The sequence below is a fragment of the Atta cephalotes genome (assembly GCF_000143395.1).
Source record: "Atta cephalotes unplaced genomic scaffold scaffold00018, whole genome shotgun sequence".
Classification (NCBI taxonomy): Eukaryota; Metazoa; Arthropoda; class Insecta; order Hymenoptera; family Formicidae; genus Atta; species Atta cephalotes.
Window position 1 is genome coordinate 1,172,044 of NW_012130082.1, and position 25,789 is coordinate 1,197,832.

At 32.5% G+C, this 25,789-nt stretch overlaps 6 protein-coding genes across 6 annotated transcripts; 2 read left to right on the forward strand and 4 right to left on the reverse strand.

The window, feature by feature from the left end:
- Positions 1-5,361: 5,361 nt before the first annotated feature.
- LOC105618702 (DNA methyltransferase 1-associated protein 1) lies at positions 5,362-6,982 on the reverse strand. Its single transcript, XM_012200231.1, has 5 exons — positions 6,423-6,982; positions 6,015-6,345; positions 5,803-5,944; positions 5,560-5,714; positions 5,362-5,466 (listed from the first exon to the last, which is right to left on the reverse strand). The coding sequence occupies exons 1-5, from the start codon at positions 6,980-6,982 to the stop codon at positions 5,362-5,364; spliced, it is 1,293 nt and encodes a 430-aa protein (XP_012055621.1).
- A 1,410-nt stretch (positions 6,983-8,392) lies between these two features.
- LOC105618703 (endoplasmic reticulum-Golgi intermediate compartment protein 2) lies at positions 8,393-10,000 on the reverse strand. Its single transcript, XM_012200232.1, has 5 exons — positions 9,898-10,000; positions 9,333-9,705; positions 8,984-9,234; positions 8,647-8,907; positions 8,393-8,574 (listed from the first exon to the last, which is right to left on the reverse strand). The coding sequence occupies exons 1-5, from the start codon at positions 9,998-10,000 to the stop codon at positions 8,393-8,395; spliced, it is 1,170 nt and encodes a 389-aa protein (XP_012055622.1).
- Positions 10,001-10,953: 953 nt separating this feature from the next.
- LOC105618704 (histone H2B-like) lies at positions 10,954-11,325 on the reverse strand. The gene has a single exon (XM_012200233.1). The coding sequence runs from the start codon at positions 11,323-11,325 to the stop codon at positions 10,954-10,956; it is 372 nt and encodes a 123-aa protein (XP_012055623.1).
- A 289-nt stretch (positions 11,326-11,614) lies between these two features.
- Positions 11,615-16,529, forward strand: LOC105618866 (protein H2A.5-like). The gene is given in 4 exon segments (XM_012200400.1): positions 11,615-11,997; positions 15,446-15,539; positions 16,183-16,294; positions 16,369-16,529. Coding segments are annotated over 4 exon segments (750 nt in total).
- A 7,303-nt stretch (positions 16,530-23,832) lies between these two features.
- LOC105618705 (histone H2B-like) lies at positions 23,833-24,379 on the reverse strand. Its single transcript, XM_012200234.1, has one exon. It carries the CDS (start codon positions 24,377-24,379, stop codon positions 24,008-24,010), a length of 372 nt encoding a protein of 123 aa, XP_012055624.1. The 3' UTR covers positions 23,833-24,007.
- Positions 24,380-24,666: 287 nt separating this feature from the next.
- Positions 24,667-25,041, forward strand: LOC105618706 (histone H2A-like). Its single transcript, XM_012200235.1, has one exon. It carries the CDS (start codon positions 24,667-24,669, stop codon positions 25,039-25,041), a length of 375 nt encoding a protein of 124 aa, XP_012055625.1.
- Positions 25,042-25,789: the final 748 nt, after the last annotated feature.

A 25,789-nucleotide genomic window follows, 5' to 3' on the forward strand; every position in this document is an offset into this window, starting at 1 on the left:
ACTAACGTAAACGGAAGAAACGGTTAACGTTAAACGTTTAACGTAAAGTAAAAAGGTAAAAAGTAAAGAATATATATATATATATATAANNATATATATATATATATATATATATACACACACACACACATATATATATATATATATATATATATATATATATATAGTTATACATATACTTTTAAACGTGTGCCTATGTGCGCACGTGCGTACATGCGCGTGCGTGCGCGTACGCGCGGACAATGCATCTCCTCCAACGCACCTCCTCGCAATCCCCCGTCTCATCCTTTTCTCTCTCCTCCTTCTTCTCCTCTTCCTCCTCCTTTTACGCAACCATCCATCTCTTGCTGCGAGCCCAACTCGTTACACGCACTTGCGCACATATCCATTACGCATTACCGTAGCCATGTTGTGTAGGGATGTCTTAAACGAGTAAGCTACGATTTCTCATGTTACATGTTATGCGAAAAAAAATTCAAAAAAAAATAGAAGAAAAATCGAGCGGAGAAAGGAAATTTTTTGCGAAACGACAAACAATTTCTTCCGGTCAGTTGCAGGATCGTTTGAAGTTTGAGGTAAACACTGAAATACGCGCGGGTGTCTAAACAAACAAACGGGACAACGAGAGAAATGACATAAAATAAATAACAAGAACAAAAAAAAACGCGCGAACTCTGCATTGACGCTATGTGCGATTAAGTCGAATTTTATTCGCCGATTGCGACGCTTTCTCACGATATATTTTCACGATTCAATTCGATTTTCCTTTTTTTCTTTTTTTTCGCGAGAAGAACCACTGCAGTAACGGAACGACTCTTGTTGTAAATCGTTGATATTCGAATTGCTACGATTTGATAAAAGATTCCATATACCAATTTTGAGAATGAAAGCACGAGAAGGAAAAAAATGTCCGTTTAACGCATCGTGGACAAGTAAAGTTTTTAAGTTGATAATTATGAAATAATTGCATGTCTCAAAAAATTGGATTTAACAGAATAATTAATTTTTTATAATTAATAATAATTAATTTTTTAATTTTTTGAATTTATAAATTTGTAAGGTATTGTAAGATATTTGAACTTATTTAAGTTATATATATAATAATAATATGGCAACAACTGTGACAAGTTTATCCAAATTTTGTTTGTATGTTCAGTTAATTATTTTATACTTTGTATTGGTTGTATAAATAATTTTATGAGTGAAACTTTATAACAGTTACAAAGTATAAAGTTTACGTTAATGTGAAATATTATACATGATAAACGCAATTCTGTACCTCAATGCGTTAAAATGCGGTAATGTCGAAATGATGTTTGTTTAAAACTTGTTCCATTTTGCTCGTAATGAGAATTACGCTATTCGCAAGTAATGCTCTTTAGCAATGTATGGCGTACAGCTTGATTCGTACCACTCTTTGCATGCTAACCGCTTATTCCTTCACTTTTGCCATTTGGCAACGTGTTCCTACGGAATTTTGCGGTAGAACAGAATTTCACTTACTTCACATGCCGCTTTCCAAAAGAATATCACGTGTCTTCTTGGCGCGCGACTCCTTTCAAGCGCCGTGACAGTAAGTGGCCTCGAATGGCGAGTACTTCTTGCATAATTAAATCTGATTCTCACGGAGGCGCGCCTCCGTTTATATCATACTTTACCTGGATTTAATGTCACATATCGTGCAACAAAAAATGAAAAGCGATTGAGGAAAAATAAACTGCGTTATACGATAACTCGAGAGTATAAAACAGGCATTTATTTAGAATACTTGTCGAGAGAAGAATTTCCACTATGTATTAATTGTGTAAACTTAAATAACCAGTTACCGATTGTTAAAAGAGACGAGCAACGTTGCGGTAGCGATGTAACTTAAAATCATGCAAACGATTCTTCAAAGTTCCGAAAAAAACAAATTCTCGCTTTAAGCGCCGAATGTAGCCGGCGTGTTTTGACTCTTCAAAACGTCACTTTGATTCGCGAGTATTTGTTGATACACAGTCGACAATAATCAAGTAACAAGTTTACATTCTATATCTACTCCATATTAATTATTAAATAAACTCAACAAAAGCAAAGATTAAAATGTTAATGAACGATCGAGCTCTATACTTGTATCTCGCTCGAATTTATTATAGACATATCGCGATTACACACTTGCGGCATAGATTTCCTGTTCCCGCAATAATCTTCACGGAAATAAAATATCATTTCTACGTTATAGCTTGTTCTTCAGTTTTAACGCGATAATTCGAACACATGGATGAGATACGTTTAGATTCGATAATTAGATTTGATAATTCGGCAGTATTTACGTTAAGACGGAATAATATTTTATGAAGCCCTTTAAAGAGAGAAATGAATTGTGATCATCCAAGAGTTAAAGCTGTCAATATTCTATAAAGTCAGTGCGATTATCGCTCTCTCTCTCACCCTGACTTTGTTGGCAAATTTCACTTTTACTCTGTTAAAATTATTCTTATCGCTGTTGTTGTTGTTGCTATTATTATTATGGTTACATAAATAAAAAAAAGTGACTTCAGAGTTATGAGGATTAAAGTACTAACTACTAAACGCGTTTGAGGATTAAAGTACTTACTACTTCTCAGCTTGAAAGCAAGTGAACGTTATGCGATGACGTTCTAATTAAGGGAGATGTATATGAAGCCGTTGAGCAACAAAAAACGCTGATTCTTTTAATTACATCTCGACATACTCTCGTATCTATAGTTATTTATCTAATTACAATTTGCAAATTAGATCGCAGAGATACGTAAAAATATCGCAATGGACTTACTAAGCGCTCTATCTTTTCTCCATGCTATGTTACGAACTGGTATCGTTATTGCTAATTGTGGTTACGTTATTATATCGATATGCGTATCCACCAGCACGTTAATTACTCGAGGTGATTAAAAGTTCGATCTCAAGCAGAATAACAAGTCACGATGAAAATTGAACACGATGGCGTTAAAATGAATCGTAAAGCATAAATGATTGAAAAGTGACCTTTAGTAATTATTTTGGAATTATTTTGACATCACATTTTAATATCATAATATGACTTGCATTCTGCTTGAGATAGTATCGGATGATGTTCTGCGAATCGATGGTGTGAACAAATCGGAGCACCTTTTCGAGTGCTCGAGAGCCCCGAAGAGTCTCTCACATGTCTTGTTATGCGAGAATGAGAGAGAGGAATAAGAGCGCTCCCTTCCATCGCCATTGTACATACATACGATATATTAATGCATATTATATTGTCATATATAGGACACGCAGGAGTGGGCAAGCGGATATATGTTATTGTTATTAACGAAATTAAGCGCGATAAGTATGTATCTCGTTGCGTTTCAAATGCCTGCGGGACAGGATCGTTAAACGACGAATATTGTCGACAGTTTTCATTTTTCTTCGAGCAACTTCCATCGCTCCCTTTACTGATTACTTGACTGTCCAGGATGTAAACTATTTCCTAGGAGGTGGACTCTTTCTACTTCTCCGTTCCATTTTAAGTTCTGTGCACCGACAGCGAATTTTACCTTTAAGTCTGTCTCTCGTTTAGAAAATCGGACATGACACCTCGAGACAGCGGCGTTCATCATTCAGTCACGGTCGCCCCGCCGTGTTCAATAAATATGAATATACAGCACAAAATCGAGTCGCTGCGCGACGATCCAACTTTCTGAGGCAGCTCCAACTCTTGAGCGGTATCTCTCCGATTATTGAGGAGATATTTCCAACTTTCTGTACGCAAAGACATGTATGTATATGTAGATGTATACGCGAGAAACATCGCGGACGGCGATGATGTTGCATACGCATTTAAAACTCTTCTTATAGCGTTTATTACTTAGTAGATAAGACTAGAGCGACATAGGGAAAAAGCACGAGCGTATTATGTGTCTTACCGAGATGTAAATTTTTATAAGGTTTCAAAACGTAACGGCGGAGGTTGTAGGTCGCAGTTGTAAAATAAAATCCCCGATTCAGACGAGCGATACGACTTAACAGTTAGCCGCTGCCTCGAGTCTAGGAAGGGACAAGTATCTTTGTGACAAGAACAGATTAATATGCTACCGTCGAGCGTAAAAAGAACTGGCCATGATTGCCAGGATGATCGAGGACGAGAGAGAGTGAACATGCGAGCAATCTTCCTTATAGAAAACCAATAATGTAATACTGGTCAATTTAATACTGAAAATTACTTATTTTGAATATTAAAAATATTAAAAGACAACAACTTATTGTTCAAAATAAGTAAATAGTAGCTACTTTCCAGTATTAAATTTCTGTAAGAGATCTCAGACGTGTACGCGACTGATGGATGGATATCTTTCCTGACCGCATTGTCTCTCTCTCTTTTTCTCTCTCTCTCTCTTTCTCTCGCTTTACTTTCGATCAGCAGAGTTCTCGCGAGACAGGCACAGTAGCGAAATAATGCGGGACATAGGACATCGCTGGTTTGTCGATTATTATCGCAAATATAACGCATTATTCCGTACCAAGTACGGCTAGAGCTATCTCGAATAATTTATCATAGGATTAAAAGGAAGAAAAAGAATAAAAAAAAACTATAAAGAGTCAACTGTAACGCGAGTAACGGAGCATGAACGAAGAAAGGCCTGCATCGACGACCATCTGACACCCTTCACACTTGCCGACCCACACCTTCGTCCTCCCATCCCATTCCGATCTTATATTTCCTCCCTTTTCTCCCGAGCACATACCCCACCCTTATATCCTCAAGAACAAACAAACCAACATATTGTAATCTATTGTAGATTGTTGTAGATAAATTATACGGTTTGACCGTACATTGTTACTTTTTGTCGACAATATAAAATACACAGATATATAAGTAATTACCATCGCTATGTCTTCTCGTTATTTTATTATACCTAATGTGATCAGATTTTCGGATCCAAAGCAGAACGAATTTGACAGATGGAGAGAGAATTTATAAATATAAAAATAAAACAGTGGCAATATATTTAAAAAATAATACAATAATTCTCTCTCTCTCTCTCGCTCTCTCTCGCGCACGCGCAAGCACGCACGCACGCACGCACGCACACATTTTGAATATTATATTTGGTAGGACATAGAAACAACCATCTTGAAAGCGAAACATCTGGTCATATTAATTATACCACTCGTATGTCAGTGAAAGCATATATAATATTTGTTTTTTAAAATTTTTATTTCTTCAATATAAAATAAAAATTCGTTATATAACGCATCATAATGGATGCTGCATAGTCAATAACTTTCAGTATGAAAATCGGCATAACGATAATTAAAAAAACAATATATACAGAGCATATTTGATTAATCTCTATTTTACATACAGATTATTTTAAATTAATGAGTAATACTGGGCGTACTAGGCGATCCTACCACATCAATAATCTCCTGTTTAATTTCCGGTTCTGTTTTTGGTAGGAGTGCTGGTGGTATTGTTAGAGTCTAAAATGAGGAAGATATAAGATGAATATAACAATCGATATTACATGAAATTACCATATCCATTATATTTGAAGAATTTGCATTGACAATCACCTTTCCTGGTACTAGCGCTTCGTATTGATGCCTTAAAGATTGTAATTCATAATCGCATGTTGATAACGCACTTCTTAATTCATAATGCAAAACTATATCGCTGCGCAGTTCATTAAATTGCTGACATATTTGCTCCGTCGGTGGTGGATTTAATTCTATAACGTAAATAACAGTTTCCATTTTAATTTTGGATTTCAAAATTTTATAAGCATAGTATGAAGAAATTGAATTATATTCTTTTACCTAAACGCAACTCATTTAGCATTTGTTCAATGCCCTTCATTTTCTTTTGACCGAGACTACTTGGTAATTTGATTCTTTGAGAACGAAGAGTAACGCCGCTATTTTTAAAATCGGGAAATTTAATTCCAGCTGACTCTACTGCCTATAAAAATAATGTAAATGCTTTAATATAAAAGTACTATAGCATATACGAGTATAATTTCACAACATACATGAGATGTATCGGTTTTATTCGGCCTATTCCTAGATGAGCTGCTATTCTTTTTGGAAGATTTTCTTTCACTCTTCCTAGGATCTGCTTGATGATCAGCCGCTGTAATTAATTTCTGTAAATCTTGCGTCTTTCTATCTCTCTCTTTTTTTCTTTGTTCAATCTTGCGCAATTCAGCAAGTAGAGTTTGTTCTTCCTCTACTTGTTCAGGAGTACGTTCAAACAATTTTTTTAACTGTTCCTTTCTGCGCTTCTCATGTTCAGCATCAAAGATATATACTTTGTCAGTATGGGATTTTGCCTTTATCAATGCAGCACATACTTGATAGTACCTGTAAATTTATTTAAAATGATATTCCAGAAAGCATATCCAAACCAATAAATTATAAATATAAATATACATCCTTGCCTCTCTTTTAAGTCTTCTACGGATCTAGCAGGGAACTTGGCGCGATCCCATCTATCTCTGATGATAATAAACCTAAGATCAAATCTTCTGCACAAATCAAACAAATGATCAGTCTCCGCTCGTGTCCAGCCATTGGTCACTAAGTGTTGTACATATTCAGTATTTGTATATGTAGGGATAGGAACTTTTTTATTGAACTTTGCAAAGGGATACTCTTTTCCAGCATCAGCAACACGACGCCAGTGATGAAAAATCGCGCCGTCTGTACGTGCTGGATTGGTAAATGGTGCCCATTTCCATGGTCTGACTTTCTTCATACCAAGTTTGGCTCTCACCTGCTTGTATCCCTTCGCGGTGTCGGTTGGGAACAGAGGCGGTACGTCGTTATTGTCCTTACAAAGGAGGGCAAACACTTCACGGTGCATACCTTCAGGACGTTTTGGCATTTTGTTGTAATCATATCGTTTGCGATTCTTTTTGTCACTGCCCAATATTGACTCTTTCGTCAGTTCCGTAGTCGTTGGTACCTCAATATCCAGAATATCGCGTACGTCTGCCATCGTGACAGCTACTAATATTTTTTTCGTAAAGATATTTTTTTTGGAGTAATTTCCGGTTGATGAATAATAATTGCCTTCAACCTTGAAGTTATATGACGATATGAAAGATACGAAAAAACTTCATGCGTTTTGAGGTTAAGTTTCTATTTTAAGGTTAACTTGTTTACTTATTGTCAGTAAACTACTTCACTAAGCACATATTACTTATTGATTAAAATAAAGAAATCAAAAAGGAAAGATTACTACAAAAGCTACAAATTACACTCAATTATACAAATAAAATACATTGTATACTTTAGATTTTATGTAGAAAAACACCTATGTTTATCTGCAATAAATAGATCAACTGAGATGAAGAACATGTGAGCAAAACATACACCAGCGCACCAACGTCCATTTCAGCAATATATATAGAGTGTTTCATCACAATCAAGTTATTTACTGCCGATAAAGTAAATGGCATATTTGTCGATTATCTATAATTGCGCTAATTTCTTCTAATTCAACAAAACTCAAAGCGCATTGCAATTTCAAAAACTTCATTTATTATAAATTATTTTATAGTAATATAAACAAATTAACATGCGACTATTATGTCATCAAACATAGTCACATTTCCAGCAAACAAGCTGACTTAGCTGACATCATTTTTACATCAGCTTGTTTGCAGAGTTCGTGTCAATTCGTAAGTACGGCTATAATTGTAATTTATTATGTTAGGTGTTTATGAATGCTTATATAACACTAAGTATATTTACATATAGATACAATGGAAACTTGCCAGAGAACCATCAGAGTGCCACCCAGGAATCTTTGTTTATCGAATGTTAAACAAGACTGACATAATATTCGGAAAGCACTCTTAATAGAAATCTAAATACACTTCTGGAGGTTGATTGTGTATCTTGAAATGAAGTGAAAATTTCCAAAGTGAGGAAATTGTGTTAACCAGTATGTGTATAAATATTCTACTAAATTTTTATTTTCATAATTTTTACCTCATTTCAAGACAATCAACACTACAATCGACACTCTGAAAATATTACAAAGATGTCATTCAGATATCATATAAAGATGTTCTCATATCATGTCTCATAAACATCCTTACATCTCCTTTTTGGATGTGTATCATCTGAAGATCCAAACAATATATATGTCTGAAAGATACATACATTATAAAGATATTTCTTGGGATATATGTCTAAAAGATATATCTAAAAGTGTCATAAAGATGTTGATTTCATTATATTGACTTTGTGAATTGTATCTGAATTGTATCATTAAATGTATATATCGTTACTTACTTAAACATTTCCACTCATATCATAATATTACCTCATTATACGATGAACTTCATAAATTTACATTATAAATATTACTTCATAAGAAAAATACTTAATATACAAATTTTTATTGAGGTTGCATGATATCAATACTTTGAGGAGCAGTAACATCTAGTAAGTTTATAGTATTAGGCGATCGATAATTTGTGGAATGTGATGAGACAGATCTATGATCTGATTTCTTTTCTAAACTAAAAAATTTGCAGCTTACAATATACCAAAAGCTTTGTACGACGTTTTTAACCAAGCCTGCAAATTTACATAATTCAATAATTCTTTGTATTATTCTCATTAAAAAATTCATTGTTTGCAAATACTTACCACTTGTAACAAAAATACCACCTACAGTGGCACATAATTTCACTAAAAACTGAAAAACTGTATCACGTTCTTGTGTCACTTTGATCTTGAGTGCACTCATGTCATATTTGAAAAAAATTCCAGGTATTCCATGAGATCCTTTATGATGATCAATTGGCCTCTGATGATCTTTGACACTATATTGGTATGTCTTAGATGTTGTTAATAACGTCCTAATATCTGTAGGGACAACTTCAACAAAATATTGATAAAGCATCATATCTGAAAGAAAAATTATCTATTAAATTTAAAATATCATGGCTTGTTTCTAACATCTTACAAGATAAAACAAACTTACTATTATCTGCGATCTTCTCATCACCTTCAAGAGGATGCACAATTCCTGGACTAGGTCCACCAAAAGAAAATTTATTGATTCTGTGAGTAAAATTATAATCTCGATCCGTCATAAATGCAGAAATATGTATATGACCATGTGGCACAGACAATGATTTTCCTGCAGTTATATGAAAATTACCTGCTACTTTATTAATATTCAGACTACCATGAACACGGCAGGCATTTGGTGCATAATCTGGTACATATGATCTAAATGGTATAAATGATTGTGTTCATAAATTATAATACATCTACAATTTTCAACAAAGATCATAGAATCACAAATAATTAAGTTAATTCGCACATACCGCTTTGGCATTTCACTGTACAGAGTAACCTGATTGGATTTCCAAAGCAATTCATGAATAGCATGATATTCTTCTCTTAAATAAGAATTCATATGCTTCAAAGCTTCAAAATGTGTCCTTTGTTCTTGCGTTAATTCCCACCATGTATCCTCTTCAGTCAAAGAATCAAAATCTATCATATGTTGATTTGTAGAATCTAAAACATCAGCACCGATACGACCACAAGGCATTGCTACTGTTACATCAATATTGATTTGGAGTTTTGCATCAATGTCAGTATCTGGCTCAAATGTGAATTGTAATCTACTATCAAGATAATAACTTGTTTCAGCTATTACCAAATACATGATAGTAAGAACTGTAAAAATGGAAACTGAAACAGAACCAGATTAAGTCGATCAAAATGAGCAAAGAGCATAGTTAAGGACATATAAATATATATAAATTAAAATATATATAAATATATATAAATATATATAAATTAAACAACATATAAATATTAAACAATACATAAGTATGTATATCATCCTCAACATAAGGAATTTAGTAATAATTATTAACTCACATGTTCCTCCAACTGCAGTTTTGTCAACATATACCTCAGGAACTTTTGGGAACGCATCCAGTTCCTTAACGGTCTTAACATTAACGTGTCGTCGCCTCAACATTTTTACAACTTACTTGCAAATATCCACAAACTATTTAATATTACAACTAACCTATAAATAAGTATTTACTACGCTTAGAAAATAATCCAGACCTATGTACAAGTTCGATGTTTACCTTTAGTACTGTATTTATCACCATATTCACTACTCTCTAAATTTTAGTTAAATAAAAGGAAGCAATATTTTGTACATTTCTTGACACGTGGGTATTATCATATGTACCGTATATAATTTTAACATGTCTACACGAGAAATATGACATCCGAGACTAGCCAATATATGCTAAAGTCACTACAAAAATATTAAGCGACGATTTTGCATATAGAAAGATGGCGCCACAATATACTTATATCGTGACTTCAATCATTCTGCTAATGTACATATATTAAATATTTTAAATATTTTACGGCATTTTGGAAATTCGAACAGAGAATATTATGAAACCTATGCGTTTGAACTATCTAAATATTCAACTAAATAATTGTCAATATTTATATTTTTTCCAAAGCGCCGGTTAGACGAAAATGTCAATTTGCCATTTATAAATTTCAACATTTTTTTTAAACTAATTCTCAGTTATCAAATTCAATTTTTGATCACAAAAATTCATAAAGGATACCATAAAAGATCCACAAAAATCAAACATCGTATAAGAACATGAATTGTCAATGTTTTTTTTCAACGTAAAGAAATTGGTAATCCTAATTTTTTATAATAGGCCCTAATTAGTGTTATATGAACTTTGGTTCTAACAAGTTTATGAATCATATATGGTTGTAATAATTTCAAAACTTCATTTCTTACGCAACATAAATATTTTTAAATTAAAGAATACAAACTATAAAAACAAACACGTAAATTTATATTCTAAGAATATTCGAACCAAGAGAACATCAAACGTATAAATAAAATTTGTGGCCCTGATAAGGGCCGTTGATCTTGAGAGGAATGATTCACTTGGAACTAGTGTACTTGGTGACAGCCTTGGTGCCTTCACTCACGGCGTGCTTCGCCAATTCTCCGGGCAGCAGCAGCCTTACGGCAGTTTGAATCTCTCGAGAGGTGATCGTCGAGCGTTTGTTGTAATGAGCCAAACGCGATGCTTCAGCAGCGATACGCTCAAAAACATCATTGACAAAGCTATTCATTATGCTCATAGCTTTGCTAGAGATTCCAGTGTCTGGATGGACTTGCTTCAGTACTTTATAGATGTAAATAGCATAGCTCTCCTTCCTCTTCCTCTTTTTCTTCTTATCGGTTTTGCTGATATTCTTCTGAGCTTTTCCAGCCTTCTTCACCGCTTTGCCGCTTGCTTTCGGTGGCATGATTCAAGTCTTTTCACAGCGCCGTACAAACAATCGCTGAGACGGAACTTCGAAAAGTGACGGCAACGGGCACCGTGTGTTCTATATATACAGTAAAGCGACAGTGGTAGCGCACCAATCGCATGACGCGACCCAACTAGTCGTCACGCGCTCGTATCCGATTGGACGCGCGTAACCATCGCAATACAGTATAAATACTCGTCGAGAACCAGCTAAAGCAACACTCCGAGTGGAAACGTCGTACGATTCGTGACATCTTGTGACCTCTCGTTCTTCGCCAACTACAACCATGTCAGGCCGTGGCAAAGGTGGTAAAGCTAAGGGAAAGGCGAAGTCTCGCTCTAATCGTGCTGGACTTCAGTTCCCCGTTGGTCGTATTCACAGACTTTTGCGAAAAGGAAATTACGCTGAGCGCGTCGGCGCTGGTGCTCCGGTCTATCTAGCTGCAGTGATGGAATACCTTGCTGCTGAAGTATTGGAATTGGCGGGAAATGCCGCTCGCGACAACAAGAAGACCAGAATCATTCCTAGACATCTCCAACTAGCCATTCGCAATGACGAGGAATTGAATAAGTTGCTCTCTGGTGTTACCATCGCTCAGGGTGGTGTACTGCCGAATATTCAAGCAGTCTTACTGCCAAAGAAAACTGAGAAAAAAGCTTAACTGCAGCAATTCCAAACGGCCCTTTTTAGGGCCATCAATTTCTTCATATACGACGAATATCTCATTTGCAATTCTACAATCTATTACCTTTATTTAATTTTTACAATTTAATACTTTTAATCTTTAATTAGTTAATATAAATTTTTATTAAAAATATGTATTGTATTATCTTTTAATCATTTAATTTCTTACATTAATGTTACATAAAATTAATTTAATTACTAATTAATTTAAAATATCGAATATATTCAAATATAATCCAAATTATTTACACGTCACATATAGGCTTACCACTGTCACTATTTTCGCTTTACTCATTACCTATTTTGAAGAAAGCTCACTTTTGCTTATTTTTTCAATAAAACACTTCATTTTTTTCTGATAAAATTGTATTATTTCTGTGTTTGCTATAATTTCTGTCTAACAAGTTGCACATTTTTTTAAATTTTTGCTGCGTTTTTATTCCTTTTCTGTGAATAGATTTGAATAATTTGAATCTGCCATATATGTGGTGGCAGGATTTTTTTATCTCATTATTAGTTAAGAAAGATTTTCATTTAAGCATTTCATTATAATTTACAGTTACTCCAATTCACATAAATTAAATTAATTTATTGAGCGCTAGTCATGAAAAGTATTGTCATGTTGTCATATGTACTTGTGCCATGGTAATAACTTTATCAGTATGAAAATGTGATATTGTACAAATGCAAAAACTCATATACCAAATAATATTGGATTGGAGAAAAAATTCTTTATTCAGTTCAAAATTATATACAAAATATATTACGAAATTTTGACTAGCTGACATGAAAATTTAATTTTTTTTTAAATTCATTTTAAAAATGTTTCTACGACTTTTTGTTACCACGCGGATTATAAAAGAGCATTCTGATTTTGATTGCTCATAACTCCGTTAAAAATCATGGTATCGTTTAATTAATAAAATAGACTTAAAGCTGAAACTTTGCTCCATAATATAATATCATGTTTTAAATATCACGCTTTTTTAAATGTAAAATATATGGAAATTTGAGTTATAAAAATGTGATGTTACTATTATTATGATCATTGCGCAATAATTATAAGGACATTAATATCATATTTTTAGCTCAAATTTATATGTATGTTCTATTTTTTTTATAATAGCAATTATACCACTCAATAGAGCAACGTTTCAGCTTTAAGAATTTGTTTTTTCTAATTGCAACATTGATATGATGATTTTTAATGATAGCAATCAAAGTGAGAATGTTCCTTTTTATTTAACTCGCGAATAACGCAAGAACAAAAAATCGTAAAAACATTTTTAAAAAATGATTTTGTAAGAAAAACTCCAAACTTTCACAATATAGATAGTTGAAAATTTACGTAATTTTGTTTTTTTTTCGATACGTGATAGACTTACAAAGTGAGAAGAAACATTTCCCTTTTTTTTAGCTCGTAGTTTTCTATATATAAAAATTACAAAATTCATCAGTCACCATTCAAAAGTAGAGATTTCATGCTTTAAAATCTTTTCTTTTTTTTTATTTAAATTTTGTTCGTTTTTAACGAAGATATTGTATATATCATTTTTGAGTTAACAAAATAGAACCGCAGAACTTTTCCTCCAATATTAAGGGAAAATTATGCTATAAAGTTTTAAATATGTCTAATTTTATTGATTTTATATATATATACACATATAATCGTTTTTTAAATTAAAAAATGTCTTTAGATTTAATGGAATTTTAAATAATGAAGATATCACTGTCAGAATAATATGTTCAAAATAAAGTGCTAATCCTTAGATACTATTCTATACAATTTTAATCAAGCCTAAAACAAATTAGCTTATTGGTCAGTGTTTAAAAAATCCACTTTTCTCTCACCATTTCGAATACAAAACTCATTATTCTCACTTTTTTGGGAGCACTGAGCCTGCACACGCATTTTATAATTTCAAAAGTGATCTACATCATAAAAACAAACTATTTTAGTATTAAAACATTTTATTTATAGACGTAGATTTATATACACTACATAAAATTATCAATCCCTTGATAAATATCAAATGTGTAATACTGGTTGGAGATATTTAATGACTACAAAAAATATATTTACTATCATTAATATATTTCAAAAAGAAAATCATATAAACAGACAATTGGGAATTGGCGCTTTTGGGAATAGACGATGCGCAGTTTTTGTTTCTTTAAATTATTTATATATTCATTACTTGTATACATGTTTCAGCTAATCTTTTAGCCTTCCTCAGCAAAATTATAATATATGTTACAACACGTTAGTTATCCATGAATCATATAAAAGTCATTATATGTTGAAGTAACAGTTGATATCATTGTGTGGTAACATTCCTCCATTTCAGAATAAAAATTCCCAGTTTAAAAGCTGGATGATGTGTGATTGAAAATCTAATTAATTATAAATAATAATTAAGCTAAAAACATTTTTATGTCAAGAAAGACTTACCCCACAATAATGAAACTGACGATTATATTGGTCAATTATTACAATAATAAAATAAATAGTAATAATAGAATAAGTTATAATATAGAATAGAATAGAATAGAATTTATTACGCTTCAGCGTATTTACAAGGAGACTTGGTTTACATAAAATTCTTAACTCATTCATACATCCATACCTCGTCCGCAAGCTATCGCACATATATTATTATAAAAATTTTTTAATTTTGCTTATCCCTTTACTTCCCTTCATTTCTCTACTTTTCTAGTTAAACTCTCTATCTTCGCTTCTTTACTTACATTATTTCATTTTATTTCTTTTCGCTTTATCCGCTTTTTTCTCATAATTATATCTAATGTATTTTCGTTCAATACCCGTATACATACGTTATCTCTACATCACAGACTTATCACAGACTCATCGTGAATAAATTAATAGTTAAAGATATAAAATTCTCAGCGTAATCAATAATAAAATTGTATTAAAGTTGAATAAAAATGTTAATATAATTCAACAAATTGTCAAATGTGTCACTGATTAACAAGAAACGACAAAGATCAGTGTAAGTCAGAGCAGTATCGATATTCAATTTTGAGGGATTGATTGAATCGAGATACTGGTTTTTCAGCTATCTGTCTCAGCCTGCTAGCCTGAGGATATACTGACTGTATCTCTGCTGAACCGTCTTTTTAGAGAATATAGTGGAGGCCTTACAACCTTTCAACATTGGACCTCCCTCTAATTTAGAGGGGAATCGGACGAAGCTGCCTTAAATGAGATTAGAAGATAACCTTGACGATGAATGTGCATCCACATCTGACAAAGTTTTAAAGATACACAAGACTACACCTGGGATTAGCCAAGATACGATACCATTAAGAAACAGATTTCAATGTTTAGTCAACACTGTAAAGTTGCATGCTCCTTCGCATGATCATCTGACGATTTGCACGTAAATAGAGATAATTTTAATCTGTCTTCTACTAATACTAATAACGCTTCTCGGAAATCACCTCCAATATATTTAGCTTCCAAGATAAATGATTTTATCAGCTTTTCAAATCAGATTAAAGACAATGTAGATGATAAATTTTACATCAAATACCTAGGAAATCAAATTAAAATACAATTTTATAAAACAAGTGATTTCTTAGAGTTTAAGAAAATGGCTATTTCAAATAAATTTTTATTTCATACATATTTTCTGCTGGACGACAAAACAATAACAGTAACAGGACTTCCTAATTTATCTAATTTAGATACCAAGCTATTACAAGAACCTGAAATAAATGTAATCACTTTACATAAATGTAAATAACTGTACATATTTAAACTCTGCCGATAGCTTGTATGCTACATTAAAAATCAATCTAAGCGCTAAATATTCATTGGCACAACGAAAGGAAAATCAAATTTTTATTTCATTCACGAATCTATTGGGAAAAATTTATTAATAACAGAATTACTTTACAATATTACCGATGTCAGGCCTTCGGACATATATCTTCAAATTATTTTAAAAAACCGAGATGTGTGAAATACGGACTCTCATATCTGAGTATAAAAAAATAGAGCCAGCCAAATGTTGTAACTGTGCGGGAGATGATCCGGCGAGTTTCTTACAGTACCCTTCATATTTAAAATTTATAGACAAGAAAAAAGCTATTGGAAATTTATCAGCACATAAAAGAACTACACATAGATGTGATGTCATTGATCAGCCTAAGAAAACTAGTGACACTTGCCGGCAAAATCCGGAGTTGAGTTCTACTACCCATTTTCCGCTTTTACGGGTAGTTATAGAGCCTAATATAAATTCTGAATATGAGCATCGTTCATACGCTGAAATAATAAGCGAAATTCTAGTTTTAATAATAATAAGGATAACTTGATGAATAATTTTAAAGATCTTAATAGTTTAGCTACTAAATTTAGAAGACTAAAGAGCTTTATAAACATTCTGAGAATGCTTGCAGCTGTACGTATATTGAATGGCAGATTAGCCAAATGTGTAAACGGTATCAAGCGTCTTCAGGCGTTCATGGAGATGGCGGAACAATTAGTATAATGCTTAGAATAGATAAATTACGTATATGTTTTAAATGCTACCAACATTAACAATAAATACATGGAATTCAATTATTTCCTTGAAAAATGCGAAGATATTGCCTTGGTAACGGAAATTTGGAAACTTGGCTGGTATCATCAATTCGTATAAACTTTGCTGGATATAATTATTAGAGAGGACTCGGAGTGCCAAGGGTAGAGTTGCGATAATCATTCGAGATAATCTAAGGTTTAATTTGTTACCTGCTATCAGTATTCAGGATTGTGAAATTATTGTTATTAAGATTTTGTTTGGATCTCGCTTTGAGGGTTATATATATTCCTCCTAAGGCAAATTTTAATTTTAATTCACTCGATGAGGTTTTCTTTAAGCATTCCAGGGTGATGATCGAGAGGGAGTTCAATACACTGCACCGCTCGTAAAACAATTTCTATAATAACCATAGAGGAATAAACATGCTTCACTAGATAAATATAAATCATTTATCCACTATACATAGTAATTTTTACTCACATATAATGTGAGTAAAAAGGCCTACAAACATAGATCTATTTATGATAAAAAAATCTTCCATATAATTACAATTGTTTCACGGTGCATGAGCTTTCCTCCAATCATCTTTCAATTATGTTGGACATGGAGATAACGAAGATTCATTTGCTCCAAAACAATTTCCTTAGATGAAAAAAGTTCTATCAAATGATCGACAAATGGTCCATAATGTATGACTTCTCTTCTGTAACAATTCTTGTATAGAAAGACTTCAGTCCTTCTTGAAGAGAGTTTACAAGCAGTCCATTACTTTTAAAACTTGTAATAAAACTTGTAATAAAAAATTTTTAAATGCCGAATCGGAGAATATTATCAAGTTAAATATATTGATTCGACTTAGAAATCATTTTAAAAGAAAATATCAGTGTACATTGATCGTTATAAATTTTTTCGTAATTTGTTTAATAAACTTATTAATGATCATTTGCGGGTTTTACGAGATAAGAGTTGGGCAAAAATACTGAGTAGACTACAAACCAGAGATAACTCGCTCTGGTCGACTCTAAAATCTTTTAAAAAAAAACCGAGTTCCAATACCTCCATTTACCTTAAACGATGACTCGTATCTCCACGAAGCCGATCATAAGGCACAAGCCTTGGCAGATATATTAGGTGTGGGAAAAAGTCCAAGGTGTTTTTCCCGTTACATCTAATGGGAAAAACGCCACGAACTTTTTCCCACACCTAATATTTCACGCTGTTTATCAATAAACTTCTACTTTGATTTCCCTTCACAATAATAAAGTTATTGAATTTATACAATATTTAAATGCAGTTACTCCTGAAATAGATTATAATTTCCTATCTCCGAAATTAATTGGTAATATTATTTGATTTTTTCCAGCAATAAGGTGCCGGGTCCTGATAAAATCACAATTTTAATGCTTAAAAGAAGTTCATTCAAAATTATTATTCAAATATACTATTGTATATTATTCGTTTCTCAATTTCTTTTTATTATTTTCCAATTTCTTGATGTTGTGCCGAAGTCTTAGCGTTTCTGAAATCTGGCAAAAATTTCATCCGCAAGCTATAGGCCTATAAATCTACTTAGCATGTTGAGCAAAGTTTATGAAAAGGTTTTACATAATCGTATCAATATCTTACTATAAAATAATAATATTGTAATTAATGAACAATTCGGATTTAAACCCAAGCATTCCATCCAAGCTCAGTTGTTATGTGTGTCTGAGTATTTCAGCATATAGATGAACTTGAATCGCAGCTCCGCCATGATTTTGCTTGATTTGCAAAAAGAAATTTGATTCGTGTGGCACGACAGGCTATATATATAAATTACATGTTATGCATTTTCTAAAATACTTAAATTATCAATTCCAAAATACTAAATTAAAATAATTAGATGTTATTTAACTACAAGAATCTTCTATGTAAACTTTGATGGCGGACATTCCACGCAACATCCAGTGAATGCTGGAGTTCCTCAGGACAAGACAATCATCTTTGAGAGACTGCCAAATCTTCCAAATCTTGAGACCAGAATTACGGAAGAATTAAAATCATTAGATATCAATATTAACAATTGCATGTATCTAAATACTGCGGAAAGCATATATGTCACTCTCAAATTAACTTGGGCGCTAAGTACACTATGGCACAGCTGAGAAAGCTTAAGTATCTTTTCTATTCACATATATTGGGAGAAATATATCAATAATAAAACTATACTGCAATATTATCAATGTCAAGCCTTCGGATATGTCTTCTTTCTGTTTTAAGCGACCTCGCTGCGTAAAATGCCGACTTTTCCATCTGAGTGTAAGAAGAAGTCGAACGAACTAGCTAAATGTTGCAATTATTCAGGAGAATATCTAATTAGTTTTTTCTAATGTTCTTCATATCTGCGCATTGAAAAGAAGAAAAACTATTCCAATCTCTTGGATGTTAAAAAGGTGCTGCCGAGGAGAGGCAACTGATCATCCACCAAGAATCTCGCAGAAATTTTCACAGCAAATATCGGAATTAAACTCTACAACGCATTTTTCGCCTATGAACGGCATGCCAGGTGGGTCCATGACGAATTCAGAAAATAAGCATGGTTTTTGCACATACGCTGTGTGCGTATGTTGTGAGCTGTTTGCGGAGTTCCGATAGTAGACATAATGATCAAGACTCAACTCCTCAAAACCATGTTAATGACTTGCATGATTTCGCAGCGGAGTTTCATAGACTGAGAAGCCTTATAAATATACAGTCGAACATACAGTCTCTGATAATTTATTTGTTACCACAAGTTCACTACATCCTGATAAGGCTTATTAAAGTTAAGTCATAGAATCTGGAAATTATATGTGAATAACCAAAGAGGACTAATTGATTAAATTTTAATAGATAATTTTTCAAGAATATAATAAGATAATATATCTTTTCTTTGAAGATTTTACTAAAAAAGATAACTTGTTGTTAATATTATCATTTGAATTATTCGTACTAGTTATAACGCGAGACGTCAAATTCTTTATATTGTGTTGCGATAATGTATTATATGCGTAATTCTGAATTTATAATTTTGTAATACTGAAGATAATCTAATTTAAAATCGAAACATTTATTTTTCTAATTATACATATATGATTAAAATACAAAATATTAACAAAATATTAAATATCTTACGTTGTGTATGCCGTTAAGAGAGCTTTCTCTTATAGATATTCCTTATAGATATAATAGTAGCCTTGCGTAGTTCTAATAATAAACTGGCTAGTTGTAAAACCGGCATGAGGGGGGGGGGCTTGCAGAGGCGGCGGAAGATTAGATTATGCTTGGTCTAAATAACCTCAAAATTTGTTCATGGAACCAATATCAACAAAAATTTGAAGTTTAATTACTTCATGAATAAATGCGATATCGCTTTGGTTACTTAGGAAACTTAGTTGGTTCCTTCAATTCAATTGAGCTTTTCAGGTTATAATATTATTAAAGGAGATTTCCTCCATATGACTAGTGGAGTTGCGATTTTTATTCGCAGCAATATAAAATTCAATATTTTATTCAGAATAGACATTCCAGACTGTGAAATACTATTAAGGTATTTGTCGGTCTTGATCTCATACTGATCCAGTCCCAGATACACTCCTATCACTGTTTTACATTCGATCTCGGACATAGAATCAATTGACATAGTCATATTTCACATATGATATCTAAAACATATAGTGATCAGCATCGAAATAATTCGCAATGTGTGAAATTATGAGTTAAAGGACCTTCCTTTCCGTGTAAAATGTCGTTTGCCAAAATCATTTATTCCGCAGCCTCCGTAGTGCCGGCTTGATGCTGCTTTTTAGTAGTTGCTTTACTTCAAACTGCTTAGTGGATTAGCATGCCTGTTCTTGATGAATTCACTTGGTATGTACTATCATTGCTTTCTATTACATGTTTTGAGATTTTTTGTAAATTTTCCTTTTGCTTCACTCTTGAAAGGAAACATTGCTTCAAAGACTCTTTCTGTTATCAATAAACTTATCTGTTCGATGTTATACAGATTGCAGGATTTACTCCTGAGTACTGTCATAACCAAATACTGGAAGATATAAAAAAAAAACAATTACATTATTATCATATACTGTTTAGTAAGTTTAATTAATATCATTGTTATAAAAATAAACGTAAATTTTTACCTCTTTTTCTTTTCATTGTGATATCTTGAAAAGATGTTTGTTGAATATTCTTAAATATTCTTTGCAAATGCCGTCATCAGTATTGCCATAATTTTAAAGACGTGGGCGTCGAATATGATTGTTCTTCCTATTCTCTAATTAATACTGTATCTTCAGTACTATGAGGATGATTCTATATATAAAGACAAAAGACGAACATAAAATTCAATATTATAATAACATTGTATTTATTATATAATAATATTACAAATCCATCAAACTTTATTTTATTATGCAAGTAAGAGTATTAAGTAATTTAGATGTCAAATGATAGATGATATTAATATTCTTACCAAGAAATTCCAGTTCTGATGATGTTGCTATTGCGGTGCCAGGTGCTGTGTTTGTTGTTAGATGACAAAATAGCACTACTTGTTCTATTTAATCGTAGTGGTGCGTTTATTAATTTCCATCATTTCTTCATCAATTCAGAATGAGCGATACCAGTATGGTAATACAAACATCGATCGTCATAACTAATAGCCCATGCCTTCATAATATAAAAATAAAATGAGATAGCTATAAAAGTGCAATTTTCTATTTTCTTTGCGATTAAGAATTAATTGACATCATTACTTGATTATTATAATAGTGAATATTAATGCATTTTGTTTAATATTTTAAACCATTGGCTAATTGTTCTCAAATACCGATTTTTACCTTGAATGTCTTTTTGAAACGCTTCATCATCATGCACTATAGAGCTCATACAGTATTAATACTGATACTAATTTGTATCACTCTAAAGTCTTTCTGCGATGATGCTATTTTCGATTAATTTTCACCTTTAATTTATACGATTTTATCAAAATACTCGAATATTTTAATGTAACTACAGTGTCTCTTGTACTTATTAAATACTTATTGGATTTCTTGTCTTTCTTCTTCTTATATTAATAGCTCCCGCCTCTTAAAATTATAAACAGAGATTAGATCACGTTCAAAGTACATAAAAACAAAAAGGTGGTTCAGATGATCAATGCCCGCGAAAATGACAAGTTCGCACGTCGTTCGAACATGCGTCAGGACGAACGGACGAGTCCAAAATCACGGGACAGCTACATGTTTTTATCAAGTTTTATCAAGGCAGTCTAAGTCGGCAACATAAAAAAACACACAAGATAAAAGCATCCGAGCTGAAACAAAAGAACCGAGCGTCGGATGAGTGGTTCCTCAGAACTGTCATATCCATATGAAATACACGAATTAATACTTTGCCTACCATAAGTACAACCTAAACTAGTTCTACTGATATTCCACCATTAATTTGACATATTCGTAGCTATTCGCCAATTTGATAGAGCTCCATCTTTGTCCCTCAGAATAGGTTGTACTTGTTCCAACAGGAACGTGTATTAAATAACTTGACACAATCGATAATTTAATTTTTAAAAAATTTAGATATTATTAAGTCTTTGAGAAAGCTATAATAAAAAAGTTACATCCTTTCATGAGCCATTACCGCTTAGACTATTAAATTACAAAATTATATACAGAACAGACATATTGAGGACTATTCTAGTTTACCGTACTTACCGACAGTTATCGGTATCATTAATTAGCAAAAGTCACGAATCACGCTTTTTTTTTTTCATCCTTACCTTTGACTTGTCGCTAGTTAACAATCGAGATAAGACAGTTCTTCTGGATAATTACCTTTAATTATGATCAAAATTCAAATAATGTTGATTGAATTAATTCAATATATTTAACATTAGAAAAAACAGTAATAGAATAAAAAAACAGTAATAGAATACATTTAAACAATAATAATTAAATTAATTCAAACATTAAAAAGTAATAATTAATGTAAAAAATAATCTTTTCAAAGTTAATTATAGAAAATGAATAACACATCATTGCATGTAACAATAAGACGTAAACAATCATGAAGAAATTGTTGGAGAAAAAGATATATGGATTTTGCACGTATAACTTTTAATATGTTTAACTTTTGTTGCAGCAGTCCAGCAGTATCGAAATTGGTCAAATCAATTGTATAATGAATTTTTGTAATTTAAACAAAAAATTGTATTTTAGGACATAATTATTTTATAAATAAATCGGAAATAAATTTTAGAATTATATAAATCAATAATGACATTGGAGAGAGACAGAGAGAGAGAGAGAGAGAGAGAGAGAGAGAGAGAGAGGAGAAAAAAAAGAAAAGTAAAGATGAAGAGTATCACGCGTCTCGATATTATTTATTATATTTCAGTTTTATTTATTAATATAATGTAATTGGATGTATATCAATTGACCATATCATCACTTGGCTACTTTAAAATAAAAGGTATAATCTTATTGATAAAAATTATTAGGAACAAACCGATGTGAGTGGTGTGTGCAATAAACTGTGTGCAAGTGCGTCGCTCCCATTGTAATCTCAATAAACTTTTTTTAATTTCTTTCATTTATATTTAATATTAAGAGATACAGACCTACAAATATATATATGTATATATATATATATATATATATATATATATGTACACGATATATATATATGTACACGAGTATAATACAAGAAAGCGAAAGCACAAAGAGTTTAAATGAGATTCCAAAAGAAACGCTGACTCAAAGGTGTTCGCATCAGAATGACTCGCTCGCAGTCTTCGCAGGTAAAAAGAAAGCACTGTACTACTATATTGAAAAATATTTTTCTACGATTGGAAATTATGGCAATACTGTACATCATCTTGGCTGCTTTGATGAAAACATTAATTAGAAAACAGTTAGCAACACAATTAGAAAATATTTGTAGATAATAATTTGTGGATAAAGGATGTTAAAAAAAGCTTATTAGCTTACTTTTGTCTAAACTTTTTTAAATGAGTTTTTTGTAGACTGACTTCTTATAAAAATTATTAAAACGTTTGGTAGTGCTTGAAGAATATTTCAAAAATGCACGAACATATAGAATTTTCGATAAATATACCATGTTCTTGCTTAATTTTTTCATAGTTTATGTTTAATTCGACCACAAAATTCATAAGTGATTTATGAAAATCAAATAATGTATAAAATGTAATTACAAATATTTTTATGAAGAATTAAATTAGAAATCTTAGTTAAGTTTCTATTATACAAATTGTCTTACGATCAATTATAATTTAAAAACTTCAATAAAGTAATTAATGATCTGAGAATTTAAGGAATATATAAAAAAAAATTCGAACCAGAAAAAATCAACGTATAAATAAATTTGTGGCCCTAAAAAGGGCCGTTTATCTTGAGAGCAACAATTTACTTGGAGCTGGTGTACTTGGTGACAGCCTTGGTGCCTTCACTCACGGCGTGCTTCGCCAATTCTCCGGGCAACAAAAGCCTGACAGCAGTTTGAATCTCCCGAGAGGTGATAGTTGAGCGTTTATTATAATGAGCCAAACGCGATGCTTCAGCAGCGATACGCTCAAAGACATCGTTGACAAAGCTATTCATTATGCTCATAGCTTTGCTAGAGATTCCAGTGTCCGGATGAACTTGCTTTAACACTTTATAGATGTAGATAGCATAGCTCTCCTTCCTCTTCCTTTTTTTCTTCTTATCGGTTTTACTGATATTCTTCTGAGCTTTTCCAGCCTTCTTCACCGCTTTGCCGCTCGCTTTCGGTGGCATGATTCAAGTCTTCGTATAGCGCCGTACAAGCGATTGCTGAGACGGAACTTCGAAAAGTGGCGGCCATGGCCCAGTGTGCTGTATATATACAGTAAAGCGACAGTGATGGCGCACCAATCGCGTTACGCGACCCAACCAATCATCACGCGCTCGACATCCGATTGGACGCGCGTAACCATCGCAATACAGTATAAATACTCGACGAGAATCAGCTAAAGCAACACTACGAGTGGAAACGTCCTACGATTCGTAACGCCTTGATCTCTCGTTCTTCACTAACTGCAACCATGTCAGGCCGTGGCAAAGGTGGAAAAGCTAAGGGAAAGGCGAAGTCTCGCTCTAATCGTGCTGGACTTCAGTTCCCCGTTGGTCGTATTCACAGACTTTTACGAAAAGGAAATTATGCCGAGCGCGTCGGCGCTGGTGCTCCGGTCTACCTAGCTGCAGTGATGGAATACCTTGCTGCTGAAGTACTGGAATTAGCGGGAAATGCCGCTCGCGACAACAAGAAGACCAGAATCATTCCTAGACATCTCCAACTGGCCATTCGCAATGACGAGGAATTGAATAAGCTGCTCTCTGGTGTTACTATAGCTCAGGGTGGCGTGCTGCCGAACATTCAAGCAGTCTTACTGCCAAAGAAAACTGAGAAAAAAGCTTAACTGCAGCAATTCCAAACGGCCCTTTTTAGGGCCACTAATTTTTTCATACGAAGAATATCTCATTTGCAATTTTACCATTGTCTTTATTATATTTTCTTTAATTTTTATACACTTTCAACTAGTCAATATAAATTATGTTGAAAATATTTGTATTTTCTTTCAATATCCATTTATTCTTGATTATTATACTATAAATAATAGGTTATATGGAAACAATTCTAAAATGCACGAAGTATAATCATTCCAAAATCAATAACATTATTTGTGATCTTGAAATTAATCACAATGAACAATCTAGAATATATCAATTATGTCGTGAACTACACTGGATTTGAAATACTGCACAAAAGCCTTTTCATATGCGTTGGACTCGTATTCGATTTCATCTCTCACTATCGCAAATTAAGTTCATAAAACTAAATAAAAAATTTATTGAAAAATTATTAAAAAAGAAAATATACAATTAAATAAAAAGAAATGTAAACTTTGTATCGCTATAAATCTAGCCCATGTCCTGTTTGATTGAACACTTCATGTTTTTATTCTAATTTAACATAAAAAGGCTAGAAATATTTCACTTATGTCTTAACATTTTATTTATAAATTATGGTTTTAAGAGTAATTTTTACCGTTTTATTATCTCTAAGTAAAACAATGATATATAAAAAAAATAAAATTTCATGCAAAAAATAGAAATTTTTGGAAGTCGCAGATTACAAATATAACATCAGATTTGCAAAATTTCCTG

Bases quoted from the DNA above. Each gene is read 5' to 3' on its own strand.
- LOC105618704 (XM_012200233.1), bottom strand. From the start codon at position 11,325: ATGCCACCGAAAGCAAGCGGCAAAGCGGTGAAGAAGGCTGGAAAAGCT.
- LOC105618702 (XM_012200231.1), bottom strand. From the start codon at position 6,982: ATGGCAGACGTACGCGATATTCTGGATATTGAGGTACCAACGACTACG. The intron at 6,346-6,422 runs GCAAGGATGTAT...ATAAATTTACAG, and splicing joins GTAGAAGACTTAAAAGAGAG to GTACTATCAAGTATGTGCTG. The intron at 5,945-6,014 runs GTATGTTGTGAA...TTATTTTTATAG, and splicing joins ATAAAACCGATACATCTCAT to GCAGTAGAGTCAGCTGGAAT.
- LOC105618703 (XM_012200232.1), bottom strand. From the start codon at position 10,000: ATGTTGAGGCGACGACACGTTAATGTTAAGACCGTTAAGGAACTGGAT. The intron at 8,908-8,983 runs GTAAGTTTGTTT...TTTTTCTTTCAG, and splicing joins TGAGAAGATCGCAGATAATA to ATATGATGCTTTATCAATAT. The intron at 8,575-8,646 runs GTAAGTATTTGC...GTAAATTTGCAG, and splicing joins TGGTATTTTTGTTACAAGTG to GCTTGGTTAAAAACGTCGTA.
- LOC105618705 (XM_012200234.1), bottom strand. From the start codon at position 24,379: ATGCCACCGAAAGCGAGCGGCAAAGCGGTGAAGAAGGCTGGAAAAGCT.
- LOC105618706 (XM_012200235.1), top strand. From the start codon at position 24,667: ATGTCAGGCCGTGGCAAAGGTGGAAAAGCTAAGGGAAAGGCGAAGTCT.